The sequence below is a fragment of the Cheilinus undulatus genome, linkage group 18, assembly GCF_018320785.1.
Source record: "Cheilinus undulatus linkage group 18, ASM1832078v1, whole genome shotgun sequence".
Taxonomy (NCBI): domain Eukaryota; kingdom Metazoa; phylum Chordata; class Actinopteri; order Labriformes; family Labridae; genus Cheilinus; species Cheilinus undulatus.
The window spans coordinates 26,585,649-26,609,210 of NC_054882.1; the positions used below are offsets into that span (position 1 = coordinate 26,585,649).

Consider the following 23,562-nt stretch of genomic DNA (forward strand, 5'->3'; position numbering starts at 1 on the left):
GGCTGGCCCATGCCAGGGGTCCCAGGCCTGGCCCCGGCATTCAGGACAGTGTGTGCGCCTGTTCACACTGAAGAAGAAATGTGTGCCAAATAACATTACTCTGAAACTCTTCAGTTATACGTGCTTAAACTGTTATTACATTATTACCAACTTTCTCCAATCTCGCCTCAGCCTCGCCCCATTACACAAAGATCATAAAATCATCAACAAGAGATTTCCCACGGCTTTTATTGATTTATTTTATGCTGCAGAGTGTGACTGTACCTTGGCAGACACTCCTGCCATCAGTGGTGGCGTATCCCTCACGACACACACAAGTGTAGGAGCCTTCAGCGTTCAAACAGTCTCCTTCACCACATATCCCAGCGATGGTTAGGCACTCATTGATATCTGTCATACACCAAACACAAATTTACACACATACATCTGTGTTAAGATGGCAGTGTGAGGTCAGCCACAAGGAATGGCTAACCACTGAAGATATTTTCTTTTTTTGTGTGTCAGATGACCTAGACTTACCCCTGCAGGACCTCCCATCCACCAGCTCCATACCAGAGGGGCAGGAGCAGTTGTATGAGCCGATGTTGTTGGTGCACTTGCCTCCCCGACAGAAGCTTTTGTCCTCACATTCATTCACATCTGTAGCAACACAAACACAGACAGATGTCATCATCATGACACATCCACACCAGAGCTGTAAATCACAGTGTCCCACTTCAGTTTTGTCCATTTATGACACTTGTATGACAAGCTTCCAGACCACAGAGTAAGTCAGAAGAGTTATGCATCACCAGCATTAGCATGTAATGGTCTATTCTTACTAAACTGTCATACAGTGCTAGGGCTATTGGAAAAAAAAGACATTGCAGTAGTTTTTATTCTGTGATATATATTGTGATTTTTAACATTAAAACAGAAAATGTAATGCTTTTCATTTTTGAATTTTTGGTGTTTCAGAATGGAAAATTGCACCCTGTGCGTGGAAGTGGGGCTGGCACACTTGGGCCCTGCTCCAGAACAGGACCATTCTGGGCACAGACTAGTGTAGCCTAACTGGTGAGGGAAAAATAAAACAGCATAACTTGGTGCGGATGTGCACAGCCTGAAGTCAGAGCGGAAAAGCCCCAATGGTACTTATTCATAGTCCTCAATAACTGTGGTTTTTCTTAGTGTTTCAGCTGTGCTCTCTCTTTAATTTACCTCATAATGTACTTAAATAACCATGTTAGCAGCAGATAGATATTTGGTATAGGGACTGTAAAAGAGAGGACATTATACTTGGCTACTTCTGGCATTATTCTCATCCATCTTCCATGATAAGGTCAAATCTGCCGTTGATGGAAAAGTAAATCAGCACAGCCTTTCTTGTTTGGCACGGCCAAATGTCATAGTGGAACAGTCCAAATAGAAGTGGCAGTCTGATGTGCTTCAGGTCTTGCAACAAACATTACAAGTCCTCCAATGTGACTAATGCACACATCGCCGTCCCAGTTGCAAATATAATTGGATATATTGTTCAGCCTTACACAGTGCTGTATTGAATGACTGTGAACTACATGATGCATAACATAAATTTAAAAGACCCATCAACTGTATTGCACCTTCACATGAGATCCCGTTTGGTGCCACCTTAAAGCCTGCGTCACACGTTGTGCAGGAGTAGGAGCCCTCTGTGTTGGTGCACACACCTGTGGGGCACACATCTGGGGTCTGGCACTCATCAATGTCTAAAAAAGAAGAAAAAGAGGTAGTCAGAACCAGGCAGAGATGCTAAAAACAAGTAAAAATACTTTCTTTTGTCATAATCAGTGTTAAAGACCTGATCTTTACTTGACAATTTCCTGAAATTTTAGATTATAAATTGCCCTTGTGAATAAACAGCAGTCTGTTTTTTATTACCTCTCAAGGGGAAAAAGGTTTAAACCATCCTGTATGATTATTTCCATTTTGTTCACACATTGTGCAGGTTATATGCAGCTGTGTCAGTCTTAAAACACCATCTGTTTTGGCCACTGAGGAGTGTTTCAAGTCAAACCAACATTCAACAGTAATGGTAACACTAATGGGGTTCCTACCTTGCTTCTTTATATGCAAGATCATAACCAAATAATGAAGAAAATCGGTTAAAAAGTGGCACAAAAACCACACCAATCTGGTCTGTGTTGTTCTGTAGTCCAGCACATTCTAAGCAGTGAAGTGGCCACTTGCAATACAGTATTAATGGGGTGAACTTCACGTCACGTTGGGTCTAATGCAGCGTGTGACAGCTGCATGCAATGACATCCCATGACTTAGGACCTTACAATGGTATGTAAGTAACAGGTAACTTTTTAAAAGAAAAGAGTAGGTATTACACGAGGAGCGTATACACCAGACTTTATGGCAATTTCTCTTCTTTTTTTTTTTACTTTCACCACCTACTGTTACACATTTTACCACCTTCCTCTCATTATGATTCTAAAATAGGCTCTGTATTCTTGCTTTGATGGAGCTCGGTGGAAGTTCAAGCAGGAAGACTATTTCTACTCATTCATTAGTTACTACTACACTCTCTAAAGCACTCAGCTGATCAGATTTTGCAACATCCTCATTTGATCATCATGCACCTGTCATGTTTTAAATCTGTCATTCTCTCTTTCGCAGTTAGCCTGTCATTTCAGTGTGGACAATGCAACCCTCCTCCACCCCAGCCACCTCTATCCAGTTCATTAGCATCTAGTCCAGATCCTCACAGGTCTTCCGCTCATCACATGCTGCATACCTCAGTATCCTCCTCAGAGCCACCTCAATGGTGTCCCTATGCACCTTCTTAGAACCTCATCTGATCCTGCATCCCTAACTAACATCACCACCAGTGTCGAGACTCCATAGGGGGCATCCTATTCCTGCCGTCTGCCTCACTACCCCTTTAAGTACATAAAATTATTAAGATGGGGTCTAATCGCCAAACATATTGCACATTTCTCTTTCATTAAAGTTAGTAAAATAAATTATAACTAAAATCATGTGAAGTCTCTCTTGACTGAAATGCCTTTGGGGGGAATTTTTGTACATATATTGCACTGCTTCACTGATTCCTTTCTTGAACATTTAGGACAACTTATACACCAACAAATGAGGCCATGACACATTCAAGACGATTTCTTTGCCTGTTGCACATTAATACTAAAATAACGTGACAAAAAAGTTGAGCTGAAGCAGATGTGGATCATCAAGACTTTCTAAATTCAAATGATTTGTTCATAGAAGCAAAGTTATTGTTCATTATTTTCAGTTAACTGTTTTTATTTGAGGTCAGACAAGTTTAAAGTTAGCGTGCACAGAAACAGCCTGTAGTAATGAGTCCTCCAGAGGGCTGTTTTTTCACATTTTATAGTGAGAACACTTAAAAAAGCACAGGCTCTCACTTTAAATTTTATAAAAAACAACTAAATATTTCTGTTTAAACAGAGCCCTTTCTGACACCTGTAGCAATAGGCCATCATGTTCACAAAAGGGACTTCCAAAGATTTCCTCTTTTTTCAGTGGTGAACTAGGTTGAGTGTGATTACACACGGCCTACCATAGAGTAAGAAAAAGCTCTCTTTATTAGAACACATTGACAGTGTTTTATTAAAAAGGGTGGAAAGATAAGTATGCAGGATGGTCATTGAATCCAAAACAGCGAGCTATTACAGGTGGCGTATAATTACTGTATCTACAAACAGTCCCCGGCTCGCTGTTATGTGATCATTGGAAATTCCTCCAGCCGGTACAGATTGTATTTCTCGTGTAGAAAAGAGATTGCGGGTCATTGTTAAGTGATTGAGACGGCTCAATTTTGCCTTTGGGTGAACAAAGAGTTCAAAAGGGCAAGCTGCTCTGGTACGTGTAAGGCAGGGGAGTAGTTGACTTCATTTCAAATTAAGCCCTTAATATTTTCCATGGCATCAGAGACGTCCATTAAAATCCTATCAGAGGCTGACTTGGACTCAGGCTTGTTTTGTAAAAGGTTTTCCCAGTGTTAAGACACGTATCGGGGGGGGATCTTCCTCTTGGTCTAGACCGACATTTTCATTCAAAAACATAGCATAGTATATACGACTGACTGAGACCATGTTTGAATCCATTTACACAATCATTCCTTTTCTGCTTCCCATGATGTCATGACAGACCTAACCTCCCTGGATTCGTCAAAGCAGCCATCTCGCCGCATTACTCTCATAAATCATGCCATGATAAATTACAGAGCACCGTAAAGATTTTCTGTAATCATTTCTGGGTCTTACACATTTGGTGCTTATTTCAACATTTGTTCAATATTTACTAAAGTAATAAGTAGGCAGATAAACATCAAGGATAGTTTTACCCTCGCAGTCATAACCATCCTCAGGCACTTGCATGCCCAATCCACAGCTCTGGCAGGTGTAGGATCCTGGTGTGTTCAAGCACAGCTGGCGTGGGCACACGTTACCCACCAGGCACTCATCCACATCTGGACACACAAACACATCATGGCACAGATTAACATCTCAAGGTTCAAATAAACACATCTCACCAATTGTAATCAGTTTGATCGGTAATCACAAAGCTGGGAATTACAATCGTCGACACCTCTATCTGTGGGATATTTGCATGACATCATCTTGCTCTATTTGAAGGCTGGTGTCTCATTGTGTTGAGTTAAGATCAGATGAGCAGTGCCAGAGGCGGAGAGGCTCAAGGATCCAGCTATGATGTGATGTCTAGGAGTATTTTGAGCTCATATGATGAGGCTTTTGGTGTCACACCTGATGCTGTTTACCTACAACCTGAACCAGCTGGGAAAGATGTTCAAGAGAGCTGGCATAATCACCCTAAACCACAACATTTTAAGGTATTAGGATGAGATCTTCTAGGTCTGAAGAAAGGAGGAAGTCAAAGACACCTGTGTTCAAGAATAACAAAAACACATTCCTGTACAAACAGAGCCAAAAGTCTTACCTTCACACTGCTGTCCGTCCTGGGAGACTCTGAAACCAGGCTGACAGACGATACAGGTGAAGGAACCTTCTGTGTTTGTGCATGTTCCCTGCGGACATGTAGTGGGCAGCGCACACTCATCGATATCTGACATGAAGCAAGAGAAACTGTTAGACTTTCATTGCAGTGAAGTCTCTGCAGCCAAGGAAATTCATTATGAAAGGCAGAACCACTAACCTCCTGTGAGTTAGTTTTTTCAGGCTGAATTTTATATACATGCAGAGGTTCATTTGGATGAGCGGTGCTGAATAAACTAACCTTCACAGAGCTCGCCATCATATGATACTCTGTACCCTGTGGGGCAGTTCTCACAGGTGTAAGAGCCCTCTGAGTTAAGACAGATGCCGTTGGCACAGGTAGACAGGGACTGGCACTCGTCAATATCTGGAGGAAACACATGCACACCAGCAGAGATGTGTAAATATCACTAAAAAGACTGAATCATACGTAGGAGAAATTCAGCTGCACAGCAAAAGGAGTTAAAAAGCTGCCCAGATATGTCAAATGAGTCTCTGACAGTATTTTTTTTATCAGACCAGCTGGAGACTAAATTTACCTTCACACCTCTTCCGGTCTTGAGACACTCTGTAGCCAGCCTTACATCTGGTACAAATGTAGGATCCCTCTGTGTTGGCACACACCCCACCCTGACACAAGTCGCCCTGGTTACACTCATTCACATCTGAAATCAAGAACACAAAACTCAACAAAGATAATTCATCCCTGTCTCACAGGTTCTCTCAAACACTTTAAACTGTAAATCATTAAACTCTCCAGTTTCACACCTTCACATCTCAGCCCATCAGCAGACGGTCCAAAGCCAGGCCTGCAGTTCTGGCATGTGTAGGACCCCACTGTGTTGATGCAGATTCCTGAGGGGCATGTATTAGCAGTTGCACACTCGTTGACATCTAAAACAAAAGAAATCATTTGCAGACATTATTCTGCTGTCACTCTACCAGCTAAGGAGTATGCTGTGATGAGATACAACAAACAGCTTTAGATAATCCTTTGCAGACCTTCGCAGGCTTTGCCGTCCAAGCTGGCTCGGTAACCATGGTTACAGGCGCATTTGTGGGTGCCGTCCAGATTGACACAGCGGCCGTTAAGGCAAACTCCGGGAAGTGCACACTCATCAACATCTGGAGGGAGGGTTCAGACAAAGAAAGAGGGGCCTCAGAAAATAAAGACAACCGCTAAATCTTAGTAGCTTTTTTATGAACCTTTAAAGGAGCGGCGAGACTTCTGTAGAAGCACTGTGGAGAACGATTCACAGAGCTGTTCTTTGAAATGAAGCATTTATAATGTCTGACTGACTTCTGACTGAAGGTTACCTTGGCAAAAGTTCTCTGGGGAGAGTTTATATCCCTGGAAACAGTTGCACCTATAGGAGCCCTCTGTGTTGACACACCTTCCACGACCGCACACCGTCTGATTCAAGCATTCGTTTACATCTGAGGACAAAAAGGATGAAGACAGGAAACACTGTGAATGAGGAAGGCTTTAAGGTATCATCCTGCCACAAAACACTGTGTGATTAAAGTGTTGGATCTGCCAAAATAAGCACTTCTTCTCCCTGTCATGGTATCTCTACTATCCTTCAGCTGTTCTCTTTTTTTACCTACCTAGATTGCCTGTAGGTAAAGAGGTGCAGCCAGTCCATTTGATGTCATGCACCTGGAAAGGCTGGGCCTGGGAAACTTAAGCTGGCTTTTCAGGCTGTCTCTCTCCATCTCTTTCTTGCTGTTATATTACATTTGTTTTTTGTCTTTGTTTTGCCTCCACAACACCACACATTTATCTCAACTGATTTACTGCCAGAACATTCCTTTATTGGGTTGTTTTCTATTAGTATTCAATAAATTATTGTTCAAATAATTGGAAATCTGTGTGGTCTCCTCTTTGGCCCATTCAATAAGCCTGGGCTGTGAGAGATTTATTTACTGATAAATATGTTGCCAGACAATTACAACAAAAAGTAAAAAAAACCATATGCTGATAACAGAAAAAAATTACATATAAAGCATTAAGCAGTAAAATATCTTTCCTGTTATGTTCAAATTACTTTGGATTATGCCAAGAAAACAGATGGTCATTTACTTGAGATGACTTCTTTAAGCCTTTTTAGCCTATGAGATCATACAGGTGAAAGAGACAAATGTGGGGAGTTGAGAGGGGGGTCTGTCTATCTAGCATCTGTCTTCTAGGTACCTGAACAATTAGCTTAGTGACAGTGCCTATAAAAAGTGTTAACCCCCTTGCATATTTTACCATTGTATTGATCATCAGTCATAGTATAATCATTTGGATTTTTGACAAAAAACAACAACTACAAACCCTATCAAAACAAGTGAAAACAGATTTCTACAAGGTTATATCAATTAAATAACATAAAATAAGTGAATGCATAAATATTCATCACCTTTAAGTCAGTATTTAGCAGATTCATCTTTGGCTGCAATCCCATCACTGAGTCTGTGTAGATAGGTCTCAAACAGGCTTGCACATCTGCAATTTTACTCCATTCTTCTTCACAAAACTGTCATGTTGCATGGGGATCAGGCCTGAACAATCCTTTTCAAATCTAGCCACAAATTCTCCATTGGATTGAGGTTTGGCCTTTACTCAGCCACTTCAAAACATACATCTTGCTATCTTTAAACAGTTAATGTATAGCTTTCGCTGTATGATTCGGGTCATTTTCTTGCTGAAAAATAAATCTTCCCCAAAGCTGTAGTTCTCCTGCAGACTGAATAAGACTGTACTATCATTTACCCTCTACCTTTACAGCCTTCCATGGCCAGCTGCCTAGAAGCATCCCCACCACATGATGCTGCCACCACCGCCACACGGTGGGGATGGGGATGTTCAGTGCCTAGAATTTTTTTGAATTCATCACCTGCCTTATACTTTTCAATAACCTTTTCTCTGACTTGCTTGGAGTACTCTTCATGGTGTAATTGTAGCCAGGATTACTATTAGCCAGTATTAGCCAGTGACTGGACCTTCCAGATGCAGGTGTCTTTATCCTGTGATCACTTGAGACACATTCACTGCACTCAGATGATTCCCATTTTCACTAATTATGAGATTACAAGCACCTCTTGTTGAATTAAGTCAGTCGCATTAAAGGGGGTGAATATTTTTGCAGTCACTCGTTGTACCTTACATAACTTTATTTAATTAACATTACTTTGTAGAAATCTGTTTTCACTTTGACATTAAAGATGGAGGAACACTTTTTATGGGCACTGCATACTTGTAACCTATTGCAAACTTTTTCTGTAATAGAAAGTGAATAGTCTTTTCATCAAAAGCAACTGAGACAGAATCTAACTTAAGACCTGTCTTACATTAGGCACACGTTCATATCTGCAAATCCAGCTACACCTGGAGTTTATGAAAACAATGTCCTGTAATTTGGTTTTACTGGCCCTTTAAGAGGACAGGCAAGGGGTAACATTTAGGTAACTGCAGCAGGAAACAATAAGATGAAGAAGCACAATTACAGACTTGTATTGAGGATATGGTTCAAATCACAATAGTGCAGCTGTAAAGGGAAACAATTAGAGCATAATTAGGGTGTAAAATGACTGTAAAAGTCATTCAATTACATCAGTTCACAGACTCTAAAGTGTTTCATGAAGGCTTTTTTTACTACTTACAGCAGTAGCTGTTTTTTCCACATCATGAGTCAGAACAGTTTACCCAAGATAATGTTTGTGGAAAACCTCCTGCATACATAATGTTTTATAGTGGAATCTATTTAGGTGTTAACAATGGTAGTTTTTCAGGTCAGGTAAAGATGTGGAATGAGAAATGAGAATGAGTATGCAAATAGAGCAGACAGAGATAAACTTTAAATGACCAGAGAGTCATAAAATAGGGTTTTGTTTTCCTCGCTGTAGGTACTGCCAGACGTCTGTCAATGTGGCCTGTTTTTTTGTTTCTACAATCATCCGGCATCTTTTAGGCTTCTGTGATAAGACCTGACCAGGCAATGTGGGTTGTTTTCTCTATCACTGCAGCAATTAGCCTTATCCACGATTTGGCCAATTGGGCCCAAACCGCTGCACTACCGTCAATTGACTGAAGCAAACACTGGAACCCTAGAGCTCATGTTTCCTGTTTCATACAACTCCCATGGCACCTACCGTGTACTATAGACCTGTTCACTTCTTTTCTGTGGCTCAGAATGAAAATGTTTACTTCTTACGTTATCCTTCATTTACAAGGTTCCTCTCAGCTACTATTTTTACACAGAATGAGTTATACTAGTGGACCAATGAGGAGAAAGACTCTGTTTTCTTTGGAAGGAAGGTAATTTTAGGCCTTTAAAAAAGGCCATCAGTCTTCAGGCTCCCTGAGAAATCCATTATAAAGAACTCATAATTACCACTGAAGTTAACTTCCATATTTTCCATCCTCATTTAGTTTTTTGGCTTTTCCACATTTCTGGAATACTCACTCCAGGAGCTTAGGTTTCCAAACAAATTATAGAGGGGTGCAAGGTCACAGAGAAGGGATGTGGTAAGTAACACCAGCGGGTTGTTATGTAACAGGGCCACGTTCAGGTTGGGGGCTGCTGGCATGTTAGCCAAAACACAACCCACACCAGTGCAGTCTTCATATTGTGTCTTCAAATCTAATAATCCACAGTTTGAGTTTTTCAGTGGACCACAAGACAAAAGAATGGCTTAGTAAGAGAATTTATTTGTGTGTCAGGACCTCTTCACAGCAGGGAAACAAACGTTTAACCTCCTCATACATCTCCTGAGAGTGCTTGGTCCTCTCACCTAGCTCAGCAGTGGTAAAAAGCCTAACTGGTCTCCACTGGGCCCACAGTTCAATGGCCAGAGCTCTCCAACAATAACACGCTGTTTGTTCAAGGCTGTGGCCAAGTGAAAATATTTGGACTCTCCCAAATTGAAGTATTATAAACAATCTTTTTACAGAGGCTAGTGATATCCAAAGATCAGCAATAACACATCAAATAAAACAGTATTGGGAATATGTAGAAGCTGCTGGGCGGTGAAGTTGATCATATGTGGAAACAATAAATGGAGGAAGGAGGGCACACGCAATACAGCCATCATCACTGTGGTTTTGGGGCCCTGAAGTGGTCCACACTGGACATAAAACATCCAATATAAAGTCTAACAAGCATAAAACACAATTTATTAAAAATAATTTCCATACACATCAGCATTCAGAGTGCCTCTTTGAGCAGAAAGCCACATTTTAGGGAAGCTAATTCAGCTTATTAAGCTTGGTAATCTGTACTCCATCATAAGCTGTCATGAAGTCATAAACAGCATAGCTTGGTTGTTTTTGGTTATGCCAGCTGGGAAAAATATTTTTGTCTACGTAAATGGTAACCTAATATAGGAAGCTTTTACAGTCTGAGAGGAAAACACGTCTTATTTCCATGCAGTGGACAGAATCACATAGATTGTGGTGCTTCTGCTGAGATTAGCTTTAGGGATGACTTACCCACACATCTCTCGTTGACTGGCCTGAAACCGGGGCCGCATGCCTGGCAGAGGAAGGAGCCGAGAGTGTTGACGCACACACCGTTGTGACAGGAGCTGGGATCTCTGCACTCATCTATGTCTGAGATGCACGAGTAAATGGGACATGAAAATAATCAGCAGAATTATAAAACAACGTGCACAGACATAGGAGAAAAGTATACAGGGTCATGCACGTTTATGCACACAAACACCCCAGACAAGAACCCAAAGTTTCATTTTGGAACTGACTTAAGGAATACATGTGTTTTTTAACAGGGCTGCACATGAAATTACAGAGGCAAACAAATATGTCTGGCTTGGGTTGTGTTATTATGTGATATTGAGTGTGTAGATGCCTGTGCACGCATGTCACCTTCACATAGGCCCCTCCAGGACTTGGCATAGCCACTGGTGCATTCACAGGTGTAAGATCCCTCTGTGTTGACGCATTTGCCGTTCTGGCACTTGTTGGGCATGCTGCACTCATTAATGTCTGCCAGTTTGAATGAAAAACCAATGAGAATGGAAAAGAAAGTGACTATTGTGTTCCACTGCATTAATTAAAGCAGGATGTTTTTTAAACGAACGTTGCTGACAGACAAGAACTTGCAGTGCTTTAGCAGACAGCCGATGGTGGCTTCTATCCACTGAAAACAGAATGTCTCCTGCTCACCTTGACAGAACTTCCTGTTCTGGGTGATCACTTGGCTGTATCCGCTGTGGCACTGACAGGTGTAGGACCCATAGCTGTTTATACAGCGGCCCTTTCCTTCACATGGGTCTTCGTCACACTCGTTCACATCTGAAACAGGTGACAAGGATAAAAATTAGTTAAGATTGTGTGCAACGTCACAGTGCAGTTCCATTTTCCCAGCAGAGACTGTTCATTTTCCACTTTTCCCAACTATGGAGCCTCTCTACTGCTCAGGCATTCCTCAGCGATGGACCTGAGCCCAGCCGAGCAGAGCAGAGGTTTCAGCCAAGGCCATCAGTGTAAGGTAACGTATCACTGCACCGTGGCAGCTCTTTGGACAGCCTGTATGCTCTTGTCAAGTATCTTGGAACAGGTCAACATAAACAAATCCCTGTCTTTTCAACCTGCTTTACTTTTACAGGCTTCTGTGTCGTGTCATTTTTCATGTTGAGATGCCTTAGTTGTCACCAGCTGTTTTCATAATGCTCTCATGAAAATTTGTAGAAAACTTCAGACAGAGAAGTTGTACCTGTCAGACAGGGAGGGAGGGGGTGTCTCAGGAGGCAAGATATAATGTTACAGGAAAAAGATCCTGCCATGATGATACAATTTGGTCTTTTTATCAGTGCTACATGGTGTTGGGTAATATTCACAAAACAGACTAAACAGAAAAGAGAAACACTAGCAATCAGGAAATATAATTATGTTTACAAATTCCTCCAGCGTTTATAAACTTTCCCAAAGATTTCCTGCTGTTTTCTCACTTCAGCTAACCTTGAATTCTTGAGAAAATGTGGACAAAAATTCTGGATAAAGCCAGGGTGAAAAGAATCAACTGTTTGTGCTCAAACATGCAACTGCCCCCCGAAAAATGTAGGTTAATTCTTAAGAGTTTTGTGCATCTATGAATAGGGCTAGCATGTGAGTTGCATTGCACTTCTTTTTCACACATACACTCTTGACATTTTCTAGATAATTTCAGCATATTTAGGCCTCGATATTTTTGCTATCACACATACACCTCTTGTAGGAAATTAACTCTGTTGCACAACTCAAAATAAGGTGTTTTCATAGGGCATTTCCATGGTTGTGAGGTAATTAAGCTCCAGTGTCACCATGCTTTAAGACATGTTACTGCTATAATTGGTATTGTGTTTGTGTGTCTGTCCTGATTTGCACACCACACCTGAAACTGAAACCATGAAAACATCATGAATATGTACTGATTAACCATGGGTCTGTCTCTGCATAGTCAGAGAGACACGGCAGGTGAGCCATGTGATGCTTTGTTAAAGCTCCACAAAAAAGTACTAAAACTTTGTAAATAGATGAAAAGGCACAGCTTTAATGCTCCCCTTGTTGTGTTGTTGGCCTATCACTGCACATACACACTTGTGCGCAGAGATGGTGGGTCATTATGTAGTTATTTAGGGAAACCCACCCCCCACCCTCCATGCAAACTGGCTTATTACATTAAGCATTTAATGATGAGGACGGCAATAACACGGTATAAATACAGTAAAGTTTAGCCCACTGTCTGCAAGAGCTGATGGAAGTGGACTAACGCTTTTATGTCACATGAACTTTCAAAATCAAAAAACAATTTCACCTCTGCAGGACTTTAAAAGAAACCTTGATAAATGATATATAAATAAGGTCAGATAATATTACTTAGACATTGCTATTACTAAGCCATAACCAGGAATTAAATCAGTCTGTGTTTCTAAGCTGCTATTTTTTTTTTTTATCCATGTGTAGCACTGTTACGCATGACATGGGTGTGGTCGTTTTCTTAGGGTTTCCTTCATTCAGAAAGAAAACTTAACATATCAATATTGTCTTTGATTAAACGCACTGTCTGTTATTCTAAATATTCAACAAGGATTGTCAGAATACATGCAGGATGCAGGCTGAATTAACACATCTGTTGCAGGTGTGATGGTACAAACTGTGGGAGCAGGTAGTGATGGTCAGAAATCCAGCAGGAGTGGGCAGGATGAAGAAAAGAGTCCACCACAGGCCTCTACTTCATTTTAATCAAGGGATGACAGGACAGCTGGCATTCCCATATGTTGATTTACTCTGCATCTTAGAAGGAGCATTTCAGGTCCATACGTACATCTTGAGCACTCTTGTGAGTACAATATCTCAAGGAACCTTTTGAGAGAATTTTTTCCAACTTTGCTTATATATCCATTATGATGAATGAATGAACTAATACCATTTTGAGGGTCAATGGTCAAGGTAATTAGGCCTAATGTTCAGAAACCACCACCCCTTTCCTTTTGACCCACTGCTATACTTCAATTATATAAATCCCAGTGGCATGCAACCACCAGGACATCGTTTTAGTTTCTGTAATTTCTTACCGATGCAGTTGGTCTGCAGTGCGCTGAGCTTGAACCCCGGATCACAGTTGCAGGTGTACCCAGTTTGTACAGGAATACATTTTCCATGGCCACAAATGGTGGGTGTGGTGGCACACTTGTCAACACCTAAAAGAGAGACATATGCAGCAATGGCTCAGCAAGAAGACGGGAATATTTTTGACCTCCGGTTATGCAACATTACAGACACTGTAAATAATAAAAAGCTGAATTCCTATAACACATGTTGTTTGAATGGGAACGTGTCTTGTGGTTTTATTGGTGGGTTCCTGGATGAGAGGGCAGGTTTTACAGCACCGTAGCATTCTAACAGGTGGTGTGCAGCTCTTACAAAGGGGTCACATAGAAACAGATCACGCACAGTAGAGCCTGACATTAGTGTTGTTCTTGTCTTTTTCCTCGCCAAATGGACTGCGGTCAAACAGAGACACTAAACTCAGCCCCTTACAAGGAAAAAAAAGAACAGTGAGAAGTGCAGGATCTTCAAGATTTCTATAAATTTTTCTCTCTTTCTACAGGGCACTTTCTTTCGCTCTCACTGTCACGCTAATGCTGCATCTGTCTCGTCTCCCTTTAAAAAAATAGAATAAAAAAACAGCCTCTGCACTCAGTCCAAGAGGCACACTTTCTCTTGGTTTCTCGCCCTGTCACCCTCCATGCAGCACAGCATCTTTAAGCCAAATTGGCTCAGAGTAAAATAGGCCAAATAAAAGCCTAAAACAAGCTCTCCTCGGCTTAACTCACGGTAAGCCTCAAAAAATGTCTTATTAAATGTGCTGCTGTCTGCCAGCAGATGACAAAGAACAGAAATATGAAATGTTAAGCTCCGTGTCCCTCTTGCACTTGTTTGTCCTACATCTCCATATCTGCTTATGTAGCAGGGGTGATTTTAGATGATTCCAGCTTTTAAGGGAACCCCTGTGTCAAGTACAAGTGCACTAATGTGCTTTTTACCTTTGGATAGGGTTGTGTCCTTGGAATCTGGCCCCAGGTTAATGATGTAGGAGTCTGGAGTCTCTGTGAAGAGGAAATTGAGTCTGGGTGAGTGTGAACACAATGACCCGCAAATACTACACAACCTAAAAGGAGACACTGCTTGTTTTCCTGGCCATTTCTGACTTTTCTGTCACTCACTGGGCAGCAAAAACAAATTGATATACCCTTTTCTCAAGGATAAAAACAGCAGAATAACCAAAATAAATCAAATGTGGTCAAACTTCAGACCTTAATGTCAATGTTTTAACTGGCGTGATGGTAGAGCAGACGAGGATTGAGACTCGAGCTGCTGTGCAGGAGTGAGAAATTTATAGAAACACAACACGTCAGTTCATAACTAAAGCAATGACTGCCCCTTGAGCTCAGAATGCTAAATCAATCCACAACACACATTAATAACAGCATTAAGGTACTTGTTGAGGCACAACATGTAGTGATTTGTGTGAGTAAAAATACCTGGATATTTCAGTGGTGAGTCAGTCACAACAGCTGGCTAGAACACAAGCAAATAACAATTTAAGTTACATTTCAGTTGTGTTTCACCAGGGTTGTCATATTCATACAGTGTGTCTGCTTTTGTCGTCACAGCCAGGGCTAATTAGGCGTGTGTATCCACCAAAACGTGGTCTGAATAAGTTATATAACCAAAGCAGAGCCTCCAGCTGAGATAGCTAGAGCATATCATTCTAACATAAACATTTCAAAAGTGCGTGCCAAAAGGTTGACAGGGAGGGGGAACTCACCGGGCTCAGAATTTCCACATCTGCAACGAGACAGAGAGAAGAGGGAGAGTTTATCAGTAGCAAATTTGACATCCTGTTCACATTAACAAGTAACATCACTGACCACACGCAACATATACAACAACCCTTTATTTCCTCAGGCACACGACTGGTCTTCATTTGTAATAAATCAAAAAAAAGCTTTAGAGCATTTCTCCTATGAGCTCAAAGGAAAAAAATGCATTAGAAATGCCAGACTACTGGCAGAGTGCAAAGATAGACAAGGAAGTTTATATCTCTGATAATGAAGACAAAAATCCCCAAATATTTACAGAATTGCCTCCACATGTAACTCAGAATTTTGTTGCTTTGTAGATAAAGAATCTAAATAGTTATAAATCAGGGAGATACATTTACTGAAAGTCCAGTGGACCAAGATGTATGACCACTGAGGATCATTTAGTGCACTACTTTGGTACTTAGAGGGGTGTTCTGATCTAGTTCAGTTTAATTCGTTATTTTTTGCACAGATATAGCATTACATTACAATTACAGCTATAGCGATACAAAATGCAATTTTTGAATAATGATTTAATTTATTAAAGGAAAAAAAAACATCCAACCCTACCTGGCCCTATGAGAAAAAGTCAATGCTCCCCACCCATTGACAAATCATGAATTAACTGTGATTAACTGAGTCACTGGGAAGCTGAGTTCAGTTTCTCTAGCCACACTCAGGCTTGATTACTGCCAGACCCGTTGAATCAAGAAATCACTTCAATAGAACCCGTCTAAGTGAAGAAGGCTAAAAGATCTTGAAAAACAACATATCAGGCTTCCATCTAAAGAAATTCAAGAACAGATGGAAAACAAAGTAACTCACATCAATCATACTGGAAAGGATTACAAAGACATTTCTAAGACTTTGGGACTCCAGTGAGCCACTGTGATAGCCATTATCCACAAATGGCGAAAACCTGAAACAGGGGTTAACCTTCCCAGGAGTAGATGACCTGCCAAAATTACTCCATGAGAGCATCAATGACTCATTCAAGAGGTCACAAAAGAACCCAGAACATCATCTTAAGACCTGCAGGTCTCACTTGGCTAAGTTAAAGTGGGGGTATTATGCCTTTTTTTAAGGCTCTACACCATCTCTCTGATACCCACGTAGTAGCATTACATGGTTTACAGCTCAAAAAACTTCTCATGTTTCTCACACTGGTGTCCTGAAAACCCCTAATTTTAACCTCCGTCTGAAACGCTTCATTTTCGCTGCTGTCTCTTTTAAAACCCCCTGCTCCACAGACCTGCTTTCCTCCGACTGGTCGATTTTCCGGAGGCTGGCCGGCAGCAAGACTCAATGTTTTGTGCCCGCCCCCTCCAATGTGGCTAATGTTGTTATGCTAGTAGTTGAAACTTTGAATGAAGCGGTCCGACTGAGTAAAATATGGCGAATTTTGATATACATCCGTATGTGTTAGACCTGGAGTCTGATCCTGATAGTTTGGAGAGAGAGGGGGAAGAAAACCAGCTGCAGCGAAGGATAGAGCAGGACGTATCTGTTTGGTAAGTGTTTAATTACTGTGTTGCTAAATGGCTAAATGGCAGCACGGATGAGCCACGAACCAGTCAGGAGATCCTATTGCGATGACCTCATCAGTTTGCTCCATCGAAATCTCGTCTTGAGAGAATCTCAGAGAGATTTTCAACGAACCATTTTCATCAGTTTACATGCTAATTCCAAGATTACTGCCGCTTAGTTTATCTTGCGGTTTGAACATTTGCATACGTGGAGTATGGACACCCAACATTGTGACTTTATATTTATGTTTTAAAAATTGGAAAAGTATAATACCCCCTCCAAAGGTCAGTTTTCGTGATTCACAATAAGAAAGAGACCAGGCAAAAATGGCATCCATGGGAGAGTTCCAAGACTAAAAACACTGCTGACCTAAAAGAACATCAAGGCTCATCTCACATTTGCCAAAAAATGCTTGATGATCCCCAAGACTTTTGGGAAAATATTCTGAGGATTGATTAGACAAAAGTTGAACCTTTTGGAAGGTGGAAGGCTTACATCTTGAGTAAAACTAACACAGCATTTCATCAAAAGAACACCATACCAACAGTCAGAGATGGTGGTAGTGATGGTCTGGGGCTGCTTTGCTGCTTCAGGACCTGGATGACTTGCCTCCACTAATGGATCTTTACCAGAAATCCTGAAGTAGAATGTTCAGCCATCATCATGCCCTCAAGCTCAAGCCCAGTTGGGTTATGCAGCAGAACAATGATCTGAAACACACCTGCAAGTCCACCTCTGAATGGCTTTAAAAACATGAATGTGTTGGATTGGCCTGGTAAAAGTCTGGACTTGAATTCAACTGAGGTGCTGTGGCATGACCTTAAACATCCCGTTAAACTGTTCATGGTCGAAAAGCCTTCAGTGGGGCTGAACTAAAACAATTCTGAAAAGAGGAGTGGGGCAAAATTCCTCCACAGCAAATGTGAAAGACTCATTGCAAGTTATTGCAAAAGCTTGCTAACTGCTGTTGCTGACACAGGTTGCTCACCAGTCTTTTGGTTTAGGGGGCAATCAATTTTTCACATAGGGTCAGGTAGGTTTGGATAGTGTTCCCCTTGATAAATGAAATCATCATTCAGAAACTACATTTTGTATTTACTTTGGCTATCTTTGTCTGATATCAAACTTTGTTTGATGATCTAAAACACTGACTGGGCGAGTAATAGGATTGCTATAAGATCCTGGTTATGTTGTGGACCTTAAAAACACCCGTGGTCTCTAGGTGAATCAAGGATAAAAAAGATACCATCTGGCTTGACCTTGGCTGCTTAGCGATACACATGTGTCGGCGTGTCAATCTTGACTCTACCACATGACTGCATTTACATTGTATATAAACATAGCACAAAAGTAAGGCAGAGAAGATTTGGCACATTTTTCATGGGCACAACCCACATACACAGCTCTGCTGCTCATCCCACAAATGCATGTTCCTTACAAATGTGGCACCATTTAAAAGGGTTATAAACAGGCTTTCCAGCGCTATAAGATTTATTACCAAGAATCATTGTTACAACAAAGAAATAATCTACCAAACACAAATTTCCTTACTTTTTGTTCTAAGTTTTTAATTTGCTAGATTAATATTCAGAATGTTTCATATCAGGTCCCCTAAAACAACACCCGAATAACATCCATGGGTTAAATGATGACTTATAAACCACTATTATTTATTTCACCATTATTTATTTCATATTTTAATTTTTAGGACTGCCTACCATCACTTTGTTTTAGGATTTTAGCCTAATCTCTAGTGTTTTCTCATTCTTAACTTTAAGATAGTGTTTCCCCGGTGCGCACGCTCCTGCACGCTCCTGTGTGTAAAGGATACAATATATATATGACACATCTGCCAAGGTATGGACTACTGAGTAGGGAAGAGGATGGGATTACTGGGTGGGTTGGTGGTCAGGTGGGGGTTGTGGGCTGGGGTGGGAGAGGGGGTGTGAAATAATGTATTTTCTTTAAATTTGATGTTGTGTGTAAAGCAATTTGTGCTACATTGCATTGTATGAAAAGTGCTATACAAATAAAGATTGATTGATTGGTTGATTGATATTATTCATAGATGCTAAGCATCTAATTGATTTTAATGGGTCTCCTGCTATGCTAATCTATTTGACTCCTACGTAAAACGCCATAGCATTGTTCTGCTGTAATGTATTCTTAATGTCTGTTTTGTGATGAAAACAGCATGTGAAAAAGTTGTTCCAAACATTTTTCTCACCATCTGGCTGTTTAGATGTCTCCCTGGCTGGTTGAGAGGGAGTCAGAGGATAGTGGGGTGCTTGTGGTGTCTCAGGGTACTGAGGGTATTGTGGAATTTGTGGTGTCTGGGGATAAAAAGGCCGTTGCACCCTGTTAGGATACAACAGCGAAGGTTCGGAGGATGGTGGCTGAGGGTAAGAGGGGCTCTGCTCCTCCCACGAGAATCCAGTGCTCTGTAGATCCTCTTCCTCCAGCTGTCTGAGGGAGATCTGCACATCAGATCGTGAGTAGGTGTATCCATGACCGGCTGGGCAGATCTCTTTGAAATGATCTGCAGGGGATGAAGCACATAGTAAAAGAAAAAAAAAACAGTGAGCCATAGAGAACATCACCTCTGTATCCTTCTCTAAGGATCATATTGCTAACATAAAATGCTGCCAGAGTGTAATAGTGGCTCATATTTCTGCCTGATGCTCAGAGGAATACCATAAGCCATCCGTGTAATACTGTTATGTTGAGCATGCTGGGCTTCACTGTGCACTGTGAACGATTGGGTCAAGTTTCTGCTATTGCTGCAGAACTAGTAAGCTGGCAGGCCACTGACAGCTGTCATAGAGGGTGACCAGCATGGAGTTTTTTGAGGATATCTGCACTCTCAAACGGACACAGCTGTGCCAGGAATACAAGGATCATGTAATACTGTCTGAATTTTGAACTCTTGGAGTAAAGTGTCCGAGTGAGAGGGTATTGGAGGTTTGACTGCACCTCTTTGTGTAGGAGCCCAACAAACCTCAGCGATGGTGAATCCATTACAAGTGAGGAGCTCTGTGTCCCCTGCCTGACCTGAAACCAGTAACTCTGCGCCAAAAACAGTCTGGAATAGAGATATGAGTAACGACAGATATGCGGTCGCTTACAAATGCTTGTATAAATGCAGGAAACGTGGTCAGATAGGCTACTGAATGATGAATTTAAAGAGGAGGGAAACGGGGCTATATATGATCAGGAGCCACATCAAAAGGAAGTGGGGTAAATTTGAATTGAAAGTCAACCGGCTCCTGTTACCGAGTTACAAGCAATGGGCCTGGCTGCTTTGTTCAGAACATGACCCTAACAGCTTGTCAGGCCGTACAAAAGCCAGCATCAGAAATAATCAGAGCCTGTGTGTGTTTGTGTGTGTGTGTGTGTGATGTGTCATTCCTGGCTGAGCAGCACCATGGAGGTCTGTGATATCTGATCTATGACAATCCCCATGAATCACCGGCCTGTACAGACACTCCATAAAGCCAGCCTGTTTCTTGCAGAGACTTTGAAGATTAAATCGGTAAGAAAAAAAAAAAAAGAAAAAGGATGACAACTATTTCCCATGTTTCACTTGGCCGAGCTATTTATTTCTGCTTTGCCGGTCTATTAGTGAGCTTTCTCTCTGAGGGTTGGAGTGATAACACAAGGCTGACTCCCACTATTATGTAGCCTCCAAAATATGAAAACTGTTATATTTTTGAGGCTTTTCCACTACAAACAGATATGGTTATTTTGATCCACTTTTACAAGCCTGGCAAAGAGCAGACTGGTGACTGAGGGCTAAATATTCTTTACCTCTGTCTTTCTCTACCCTTGCTTGCCCTTGCATAAGATTACATGTGACATTCTATATCTGCAGAAGCATTTAATGGTGGAAATAGTTATTCAGGAAATCCAGAAATGGAAGGTTGTGTCTGCAGATGGATAAAAAGATAAGTCTTAGGTTTGAACAGGGTTTAAGTTGTGGAGGAGAATTGAGGACATGCGTAAAACCAACACAGGAGTTGAGCATGACATCACACACTCATGCCCTTGTTCTTTGTAGCAGGCTTTCTGTATTGGACTTTGTAGTGCACTCATCTGCAAAACAAAAACAATCCAACACTACTTGCTCTACCCCAGCCACCAATGCTGAGATCAGTGCCACTGCATAAATAAAACATGCATCAAAAGCAGATGACCAGGGTTATATAGAAAACTTAACTCCAAGGTGAATCGTTTGCTCTTGCTTTAAAAGATTTTCCTTGTCTCTTTATTCTACAGTATATTCATGCTGGTGACATGTCCATCTGTCATGGGTGAGAACAAAGTACCACAATGCAAGACAGAATATACTGTTAATGCAGGGATAGTGACCTTCATTTGAACACTTCTTTCATTTTGGATACAATGAGTACACTAAAAAGGGTAAAACAATGCACATGTAGAGTTCAGACATGCCCTATATAGTGCACCATATAGTCAATAGGGTGTTATTTTGGACACAGCCAGTTTAACTGTACCTGATCCAGGCAGAGGACAGCGATCGCAGCCAGCACCCCAGGCCTTCCCCACTCGGCTACAGCAGCAGATCTGCTTGGTGATTTGTTGAGTGAGAGGCAGAGAGCATGTGCCTGTTGACAGGGATCTGTAGCAGAACGCCTTCTGGTCGGATACAGCCTTGTCCGCTGTGAGGTAGAAGTAAACACACCCATGGATGTCAGTGCAAAAATATGTCAATGTAACAGTTTAATTTAGCACATGCTTTTGTCCAAAGAAAGGTACACAAGAGAATATGCACAACACAAGTAATCACAACATAGTAATTTAAATTACTTTTTTTCTCATTAATCTACACTCAGTACTGGACAAAGTTCCAGAAAGACAACCATCATTGCAGCTCTCCACTGATCTGGGCTTTATGACAGAGTGGCTAGACAGAAGCCTCTCCTCAGGGAAAAATACATGAAAGCCTGGAATTTAAAAGCGAGTACCTAAAGGGCTCTCAGGCTGTGAAAAACAAGATTTCCTGTTCTGATGACAAAGATTGAACTGTTTGGCTTCAATTCTAAACATTATGCCTGGAGGAAACCAGGCCCCGCTCATCACCAGCCCAATACCATCCCAACAGTGAAGCATGGTGGTGGCAGCATCATGCTGTGGGGGTGATTTTCAGCAGCAGGGACTGGGAGACCGGTCAGGGTTGAGAGAAAGCTGAAGTACAGAGCTGTCCTCAATGAAAACCTGTCCTGGAGCGTTCAGGACCTCAGACTTGGCTGAAGGTTCACCTTCCAACATGACAATGACACTAAGCACACAGCCAAGACAGCACAGGAATGGCTTAGGGACAACTGTGTGAATGAAGGAAGAATGGCTGAATATCCCTTAATCCAGGTGTTTAAAGTCTTTTGCTACATATTCAGCAAGACTCAATACTGTAATTGCCGCCAAAGGTGCTTCAACTAACTACTGAGTAAAGGGTCTGAGTACTTATTTAGTGTGATATCCATTTTTCTTCTTAATAAATTTGCAAAAATGTCTAAAATTAATGTAAGTGATTACAGCATTATAGTATTTTTTGCTTTTATGTAATTTAGACAGCTTTAACAGTACAAGCCAGTTGGACTTTGATCTTCTCAAATGAGAATGCAGCACTGTTATACATGGTCCCCAAAATGGATTCAGGATGAATCTATACAACATAACCTGAGTCTGAACAGTCAGGGCCGAATGCAAGGGACTTTGATGTTTCTGTTAAGAGGGATGGCAAGGACAGGACACTCAATGAAAACAAACATGAAAGACATTTGTGATCATAATATTCAGTGGAAGGACATTAATGGCATCTTCATTTTCCCAGTTCAAGGCTGGGTATTTACTCTCCCATACTGACCTCTAGTATGAGTGTCAGAAAAGCATAAAGGTCTACCCACATTTGTCCTGGCTTAGATGTAGCAATACAGGAGATACAAGAATGAGAATGGAGCCAGTAAGGGATAACAACTATGTGGGTGTGTGCGCACATGAAGGTGTTCCCCCAGCTTTTTCTTCAAATATCACAATGCAATATAACAGGGACACCAATATTACACCACTTCTACATCAGGAATTAGACAGGCAGAATGACTCAGGCTTTATTATGCTGCTGCAGAACCAGAATCTGAAAGGAATTTTGTTGTTGTTTCTTGCACCCAATTAGTTCAGTAATGTCAGTCACCAAACAAAGGATGTAATCAGAATCAAGCATTACACTTGCAGTGAGAACATACACTGGTCTTAGATTTTGTGTTCTAATGTTATGAAAGATGGGCTTATACTTACAGACACAGTGACTCCTAGCAGCATCTAACATGAAGCCTGGTTTACATGTGCACCTGTAGCTTCCTTTGGTGTTGAGACAGTCAGCGTTCTTACAGATACCAGGCAGCAGGCACTCATTAATGTCTGTGAAAAACAATGTTTGTCATTTATATTTCACATCCTTATATCTAATATATCAAAAAGTCTAGTTATTCCTATTTTGAACCCCTGAAGACATTCAAAAGATGACCTTCTTGCAGCATAACTATTAGATTTGTTGCACTGCATTTCATTATTAAAGATGTGCGGCTTTTAAAAATCAGATGACTAAGCATTGCAGGAAAGTGGTGAAACACTGAAAGTTTGGAGGAGT

The 23,562-nt window shown here is 41.3% G+C and overlaps 1 protein-coding gene across 1 annotated transcript in view; it reads right to left on the bottom strand.

Moving 5' to 3' along the window:
- The window catches only part of LOC121526055 (latent-transforming growth factor beta-binding protein 2-like), a 133,918-nt gene that overhangs the window by 28,562 nt on the left and 81,794 nt on the right, over nt 1-23,562 (bottom strand). The window contains exons 10-29 of the mRNA XM_041812342.1: nt 23,211-23,333; nt 21,413-21,577; nt 19,126-19,437; nt 15,335-15,354; nt 15,048-15,084; nt 14,550-14,612; nt 13,578-13,703; nt 11,188-11,316; nt 10,888-11,007; nt 10,495-10,614; nt 6,336-6,455; nt 6,021-6,143; nt 5,787-5,912; nt 5,558-5,683; nt 5,260-5,385; nt 4,963-5,088; nt 4,349-4,474; nt 1,602-1,727; nt 520-639; nt 265-390 (exon numbers count right to left, since the gene is read on the bottom strand). Coding sequence (XP_041668276.1) covers nt 265-390; nt 520-639; nt 1,602-1,727; nt 4,349-4,474; nt 4,963-5,088; nt 5,260-5,385; nt 5,558-5,683; nt 5,787-5,912; nt 6,021-6,143; nt 6,336-6,455; nt 10,495-10,614; nt 10,888-11,007; nt 11,188-11,316; nt 13,578-13,703; nt 14,550-14,612; nt 15,048-15,084; nt 15,335-15,354; nt 19,126-19,437; nt 21,413-21,577; nt 23,211-23,333 — 2,460 coding nt within the window. The remainder of the gene's footprint in view (nt 1-264; nt 391-519; nt 640-1,601; nt 1,728-4,348; nt 4,475-4,962; nt 5,089-5,259; nt 5,386-5,557; nt 5,684-5,786; nt 5,913-6,020; nt 6,144-6,335; nt 6,456-10,494; nt 10,615-10,887; nt 11,008-11,187; nt 11,317-13,577; nt 13,704-14,549; nt 14,613-15,047; nt 15,085-15,334; nt 15,355-19,125; nt 19,438-21,412; nt 21,578-23,210; nt 23,334-23,562) is intronic.